Raw genomic sequence first — 7,903 nt, 5'->3', positions numbered from 1 at the left:
CAGCAAGGCCGGATTTGGCTACAAATACCCTGGCCTTCAAAGAAAGCTTGGCAGTTACTCATTGCCTAATTTGATTCAGGCCAGCCAGATTGTAGTAACTTTTGGGTGACCCTGATGAAGACAAAGCCGGCGGGATTCGGCCTTTGTATGGCAGAGTCCTCGCGCTCCCGCGGGCTGGGCGGGCGGGAGTCCTGCCTGCTTGGGGTTCTCTGTCCAACTCAGGAGTCACCTCCTCCACCACCTTTTGATGCCATGCACCTTGACAAATATGGGAGATTCATTCCCTTTTGAACTGTGCCCATTTTGGGGGGCTGATAGCAGGCCGGGTGCATGGAGAGGGCAGTGGAGGTTAGCAAAGTCAGTGGCAGACAAAAGCTGGGGTTACCAGTGGGGAATGAGGGTGCTGGGATTAGAACTCCACTAACATCTGGTGGGAGCCCTCAAAGGTGCCACGGTGAGTCACTTGATTACACGTATGTTATTTAGTTAAATTTGTGAAAATTATGAGATGCTCACCAGCCCGGTGATAAACTCACTCCCTCGCTATTGGCTGGCCTGGTCACATGGCCGCCAACTTTATTCAGTTGACAGCAAGTAGGAGGGCCCTATGGAAGAAGAAAAAAAGACAACACGAGAAAAATTAGTATTTTCTACCTTCTGAAATTAATGGCCATGAGTTCCTATATGGTGAACTCCAAGTATGTGGACCCCAAGTTTCCTCCATGTGAGGAGTATTTGCAGGGCGGCTACCTAGGCGAGCAGGGCGCTGACTACTACGGCGGCGGCGGTAGCGCGCAGGGGACCGACTTCCAGCCCCCGGGGCTCTACCCACGGCCCGACTTCGGTGAGCAGACCTTCGGAGGTGGCGGCCCCGGGCCTGGCCCGTCTCTGCCCACGCGGGGTCACGGGCCAGAACCCGGCGGCCCCGGCGGCCACTACGGTGCTCCAGGAGAGCCATGCCCGGCGCCCTCCGCGCCCCCGCCCGCACCCCTGCCCGGCGCCCGGGCCTGTAGCCAGCCAGGCGGCCCCAAGCAGCCGCCCGCCGGGACTGCCCTCAAGCAGCCGGCCGTGGTCTACCCGTGGATGAAGAAGGTGCACGTGAATTCCGGTAAGGACGGGCCCAGGACCGCTCAGTCTCCACCCCGGCCCGGCGGCGCGAGCCCTGAGAGGGGGTGCGAGTGGGTGGGGGCGTGTGGGGTTTCAATGGGCGCCGCAATTACTCTCTCCATAAATTTTTATAGCCGAGGGAGCAGGCCGGGACCATGTGGCTGGCTGCTTGGCTGTGGGCGCAGAAAGGGGTGGAGATGGGGGTGGGGGGGGAGGACTCCATTTTCAGAGTGGAGGGAACGCAGTGCAGGAGAGGGGGTTTCCAAAATGCCTGGGAATTCTGGAGCTGGCGGCAGGCCGGGGAGACGGGGGTACGTTTGGGGATCCCTGCCTGCGAGCCCAGGGGAGCAGGTGGGTGCGAGGGGATGGAAGGGAGGGAGCGTGTGCGCTGGGGAAAGAGGGCTGGCGGGAGGCAGGGAGTAGCGGGCCAGGGGGAGCGCAGGGAGGGCCCGGCCTCGGGGCGCGCCAGGAAGTGAGCGCCGGTGGCCAGGGGCCTACCCTGAGGCTGGAGCTGACCTTGTGCGATCTCTTTTGTCTCTCAGTGAACCCCAACTACACCGGCGGGGAGCCCAAGAGGTCCCGGACGGCCTACACCCGGCAGCAAGTCCTAGAACTGGAAAAAGAATTTCATTTTAACAGGTATCTGACGCGGCGCCGTCGGATTGAAATCGCTCACACCCTGTGTCTTTCCGAGCGCCAGATCAAGATCTGGTTCCAGAACCGGAGGATGAAGTGGAAAAAAGACCACAAGCTGCCCAACACCAAAGGCAGGTCCTCCTCATCCTCGTCCTCGTCCTCCTGCTCCTCCTCAGCTGCCCCCGGCCAGCATTTGCAGCCTCTGGCCAAGGACCACCACACGGACCTGACGACCTTATAGAAGTGGGGACCCTGGGCCCACCCCTCCCTGAGCTCCTGGCTGAGCCGAAGTTGCGGGGGCAGGCCGGGCCTGCTGTCACCTCCCTGGGCTCTAAGGTACTGTGGGGTGGACCTGGGACACACGCAGGCCTCCCTAAGGTTAGCATCCTGCCCAAGGACAGCCCCCTCCCTGGAGCGGGGATGGGGGTGGGAGGGGGCGGGATTCTCTCTCTAAGTATATTATCAAATGGCAGGAGCTATTGAGAACATAAAACCTTGGCGAGTCATTAAACTCCTGAAAATCTCTGCTGTTGGGTTTTGAATTTGCAAATGAAGGTTGGATGCTTTATCCCAATGTGAATTTGAACATGCTCCCCCACCCCACCCCTCCAGGGATCTTTGTGGTTTAAAAATGTGCCAGAGTTGAGGCAGAAGCTTGGCTGCCTCTGCGCTAGGTGTTTTCAGTAGAAGCAGGAGAGCTGAGCCAGGATTCCTGAACTTTCTGGGTTGTCTGTATAATTTCCAGTGTGAAAAAATATATATATATATATATTTTTTGCTCCCGGTGTCCCCGTGCCCAAAGAAATGAGTCTAAGAAGGAAGCGGAAACGGGTTGTTTTATGTTTATATTTGCTTAAATATTTATTTGTTGGAGAATTGGGGTACAGAAATAACTGACATGGTGTTGCCAAAAAACTTAACATGTGAAAGGGGCTGAGTTTCAGGGAGCGGAATCAGAGGTGCGTGGCCTGACTCCTGGCTGGAACTCCACCCCCTCCCCACTCCCAGGAAGTGTATATAGGGGGCCCTTAACCCTTATAAAGGGAAGAGAAGGATCCACTCAAAGTTGAGTTCTTGAATATATATTTCCACATGTGCGTTTTTCAGCACTGTGCTTAGAACTAGTTCTGGGTGATTAGAGGAAAGGGAGAAAAGAAAGAAACAAATGGTCCAACATTTTTCTTCTGGGGAAAGAAAACAAAACCTCCATGTTCTGGGTCATTAGATAATGACTGAATTTTCTGTTCCAACTGGATTCCGAATGTCCCCAAATATTCCATGTAGCAGTATTTTATAGGAATTGGTATATGGCTGGTATGGGAGAAGGGATGTACATTGGGGAGAAAGTGGAAAGGTGAGGAAATCTTGCTTTTTAAAAAATGGAAAACTAACTGAATCTAGAAGTCCACAAAAGTTGGTCTTAGGGTTTTTTCCCCCTAAGTTTTAATTTTTCAAAACAAATCTAAGGAATTTCTCAACCTGTTAATTAGAAGCGGAATTTGTAAAAGTACCAAAGTTTTCAGGCCCTTTCTGCTCCCTTGCCTTGAGAATGGTGGTTTAAAAATAATCACTCTCAAACAACAGGAGAGATGTTCTTTAGTCGTTTTTCTCTTGCCTTGCCTGCGAAGGATTCAAAGCTCATTTTTCTAAAATGTTGACCCTTAAGGATAAGGGGAAAGAGTCAAAGGTAATGGCCAGAGTTCATAGACTCAAATGAAACAAGGCTTCAGAAGTTTAAACCCCAAAGCCTCGGGCTCCAAAAAGAAACCCCTGGTTGTCCCTTACCAAAAAGTGACAAAAGTAGGGAGGGAGCAGGAGGGAGGTTGAAAAGGAGATTCAGAATTGGGGCTATTTTTCAGTGCTTCAGAACACTTTAGAAGGCTTCAGAGGTAATTTTTTAAATATATTTGAGTGTAGAGGGAAAAAAGACTTCCTCTACAGGCATGTTCTTTGGTTCTGTGTCTCCTGAGAGCAGGTATTCACTGGGGTCCCTAGGCTGAAATTCCACTTCTCTAAAGTATCTTACAACCCTTGGTCTTTTGTATTAGACCCCAGGGACAGCTCTTTGTTCCTCCTTGGGGTGAGCCTGGCTCTCAGACTTGCACATGGCAATACTTGAATATCGCCACGTCGGGATATTAAAGATGGATATTCCTGCATTATTTGCATCATTGTTTCTATGACAAAAAGCACAGAGTTCATACATAGTCAAGATGTCTTTTTTCTGATGCCCTCACGTTGAGAAGCTGAAAAGGTATTTTACTGAAGTTCGGCTAAATTACAGAATCAGGTTCATCCAGAGGACAAATTTTCTATTCGATTAGCTGTATTTCAGCCGGGAGGACTGACCTCTAAACCCTTAACCTTTTGGACTCTAACTACCCTTCTCTTCTTTTTTCCCCCCTCTAACATGGAGAGCAGTCTTTGGATGTAGCATTTGAAAAGAGCTGCTATCTTTAGGCAAGTTGGAAAGTTGCTCAGATTCTTCCCTAAAACCCAAACTTGTTAATACATCGAAACTTCTCCTTGTGGGGAGGGGGTATATATTTCACAATGTTCAACTATATATGCATTATAAAAATTATTATATAGATTTCTTCCTTTCCTAGAAGTTCAGGTTACTCATCCCAGCTTCAGACCGAATGCCAAACTACTTAACTGCCTTCACTTCTGTCCTAGAGGAAAGCCAAGAGGTATATATGATGAAGAAAACCCAAGTTCCTTATTAAAAATAGCCCCACTACTTTGGAAAGTAATTTTATCAGAGAAACAAATTCTTTGTTTATAAGTCTCAGTTCTCCTTCTCGGCTTCTAGGGATTTTCTTTTGAAATGTTAATGGGGCCTGCAAGGCCCAGAGGGCAGCCCTCAACCCTGAGGTCCCAATCAGACCCTCTTGTCCATTTGGGCCCACAGGAGTGGGGCGGGCAAGAAGCAGGGCCCCCCAGCTGGCCAGGGCAGGGAAGGAAATGAGTTTCCTTCTGGGAATGTGTTCTGGAGACCTAGGTGTAGAAAGGCTCAGTGCCCATTTGCTTTTATTTGTTTCCAGTTTGTTCCCCCAACTATGAGCCAGAAGTGTTTGTTTTGAGGGTTTTTAAAAATGGTATGCTGGGATAGTAACTGGGGGGGAGTGAAGTGTTTGCTGAGGACACTGCTTCTCAGACTCCCATCTCACTTTGTCCATTGCAGCCTTTTGTTGGGAGATGACATTGTCTGTCAGCCCCATGGTGTCTGTTCACACAAGATGCTTTCTTAATAGAACTGATCAATGTTCTGCTGCCACTGATTAAAGTATTATTTATACTAATTGTTGCCTGTAGTTTTGATGTAATTCATTGATCTATATTTGAAATAATAAAAGGTGTAGCGAAATTTCCCTTCTGTTTGGTGCCTCCACAGAAGCATTCTTCATTAGGTATTCTAAAAGCTAACATCCAGTATAAACAATGTATTTTATTATTTTCTATAATATGCCTGATGTGTGAGGGTTAAACTGTGTAAGGCGTAGAAATTCTACCATTTTCTCCCTTCCCCATACCTACATATTCCCAATTTGGCTGTTAAATTTTGTGTGCATTGGAAAGACAGAGGCTGGATTCAGGCTGGGGTGGGGGCGGAGTGGGCATTATTATTTTTTTTAAAGGAAAATAAGTAACTTCCTGGGCCAAAAAGAGGCTCCAGTTTGGCTCTGTGCAGGCTCAGGTCAGCCCCAGACCCCCCTCGATCTGTGACATGGTGAGTGAGAGATCTCCTGGCTCCCCAACTCTAAGAGTGTCTGGTGCTGGGCTCTGGGCCAACCTGAGGATGGCCGTGGCTGCTTGGATCTTACCCTTCTGGCCTCCAGTCTTGGGCTCCTACTTCTGTGCTGTTCAGCCCCACTGGGGCCTGCAGCAGCTGCCCCTCCTCCCCCGAGCGCCCCTTCCGCCCTCCAGACGACAATAAACACTCCCCACTATAAAGAGTGGCGCGCGCTATTTTTTTCACGAGGGCTTTTCACGTCTTGGCCTCGCCTTGAAGTGGGGGCCAAGACAGAAGTCCCAAAATAGATGGGGGGAGCTTACTCTCGACAGGAAATGAGCAGAATGCAAAAAATCAGACGTGTGTCCTTAATATATGTAAGGGCTCGCCTCAGACGCGTGGACATGTGTATTTATAAGTGCGCAGACAGAAGTTTAAATATTCAGACACATTTTATGATTGTCCTCTGCCCGTCTTCTGGTTAATGGCTCCTCCTGTGCCCACCAATACATCAGTAGGTCGTGTGTATTGAATCGCGGGCAGGGATGAGGAGGAAGCGAGTGCTCAGCCCAGCCGGCCGGAGTGCAGGACCGTAAATCGGGGACCCTCGGCAGTCGGCGCTTCCCGCGCGCCCGCCATGTTGGGGAGCCCTCCCTGCCCCCCGCGCCGGGCTGGGCGGCCGGGGCTCGCCGGCGGCCGGGGGAGGGCCTTTCATAACCCGGAGAATTTTCAAAGTGCGAGGAAGATGATAAGAATAGATTTCTACAAGTCCCGACCACGTGATTGGCGAAATAATTAATTCAGCACGTCCCTTAAGAAACACGGAGTCGTCATTAATCTGCCACGCAAAGGGCTCTCTCCTACTTGGAAAGTGCAGGGATCCCAAGAATATCACCCACCGAGGGGGGCTGCGCGGCGCCCCCAGCCCTCCACCCTCGGCCCCCGGTGGCGGCGGCGGCGGCGGCGGCGGGCGCGGGAGTGCAGCCGGCAGGTAAATATTTTGGCGACTTTTATTTCTTCGGATTTAAATCCTTAATGAACTTAGCTGTCAGGGCCGCTGACAAATAGTTCCCTTTGCTTCCTGATTTGGAAGCGTGCGCCGGCAAGAAGTTGTTAGTGGCTTGGATGGTGACCTTTGGTTCAGCAAAGCTTTGCACTTATGAAAAATTACTAAGAGCGGCCGAGTGTGTGTGAGAGAGAGAGTGTGAGGGTGTGCGGGGGGCGAGGGTGCGCGCGGGCTGCTCAGAGGCGACAGGAGTAGTAAAGACCCGCCCGGCTGGGGGACGCGCCTGGCGCACGCGGGCCGAGGTTGCCCGGTCGCCTGTGTCTACCGGGAACAATGGTCGCTGTCACGGCATCTGCCGCCTATTCTTAAACCGGTGAGAAAAGGCCCCGGCCCTCTTTTCAAGCAAGGGTCGTAAATTTTTCTTTGCGTCATAATGGAAGGCTATAAAATCGAGTTGAAATTTTACCCCAGGCAGATTTTACCCAACAGATAATGATTTCCGAGTCGCTTCTCCCACTCCCCTCCCTCTCGCCCCAGCTCTACTGCTTCCGTCACCCCAGCAAGGAGTCTGTCCCTCTTCCCCCCATCTTTAATTTGGGGAGGAGACCTAAAATAAAGACAGGGAAATTCCCTGCCACCGAAGGAGTGGGAGACCCTGGGGTGAGGGGAAGCCTGGGGGAAGGGAAACGGGCGTGTAGAGTGGGGGAGAGACCAAGGATGAGATGCTGGAGCCGTCTCTCCCGCTGGCTCGTTTCAACCTTTTTTCTCTCCAACTCCCGAGAAGCTAGCTGTCTGGTCCCACGAACCACCCCGCTCCCACTCCACCCCACCCCACCCCACCCCAGCTTGCCGGAGGTCCATGCTGGGGGCAGCAGCGGGCATTCTCCTCCTCCAGCTCGTCACTCCGGCCCTGATGCCTCCTTTCCTCTAGTTGGCTTTGAGGATGATATCGGGCGAGCTGGGGGCTGGCTGCGTGTGGTGGTTGTTTTGGGATTGTGTGTGTTTTGATTTCTTTTTTGGCGTGTGTATATTTCCCCCATCAGGACAGAGACAAAGTTTCCTCCGTTATGAATTATACATTCAAACAATAACACATTAATTCAATTATTCAAAGATGACAAATGTTTATGTGCTTTGCAAGTGACTTTGGCGCAGATTCTGGGCGCTTTCTCTGAGCTGCTTACGTTTTTTTTCAATGAAAATTGGCTGTCACCCTCCTGATCTCACACCCACCCACCCCGCCCCACCCCACCCCACCCCACCCCGCCCCACCCCACCCCACCTCACCCCACCTCACCCCACCTGGACATACCCTGGTAGCTCCAGAGAGGAACCCACAAAAAACGTCCCCAGCCCGGCTGCCAACAGCCTCCCAAGGCCCGGCTTGGCGGGCACCGGCCCGGGCTATTTTATCAGTG

General features: G+C 51.7%; 1 protein-coding gene across 1 annotated transcript; it reads left to right on the top strand.

Moving 5' to 3' along the window:
• The first annotated feature begins 666 nt into the window (after positions 1-666).
• Positions 667-1,984, top strand: HOXD4 (homeobox D4). The gene is made up of 2 exons (XM_068969022.1): positions 667-1,108; positions 1,650-1,984. Exons 1-2 carry the CDS (start codon positions 667-669, stop codon positions 1,982-1,984), a joined length of 777 nt encoding a protein of 258 aa, XP_068825123.1.
• Positions 1,985-7,903: the final 5,919 nt, after the last annotated feature.

The sequence above is a fragment of the Capricornis sumatraensis genome, chromosome 3 (genome assembly GCF_032405125.1).
Source record: "Capricornis sumatraensis isolate serow.1 chromosome 3, serow.2, whole genome shotgun sequence".
NCBI lineage: Eukaryota > Metazoa > Chordata > Mammalia > Artiodactyla > Bovidae > Capricornis > Capricornis sumatraensis.
Note: the sequence above shows the minus strand (reverse complement) of the source record. Positions and strands in the feature narration are given on the sequence as shown.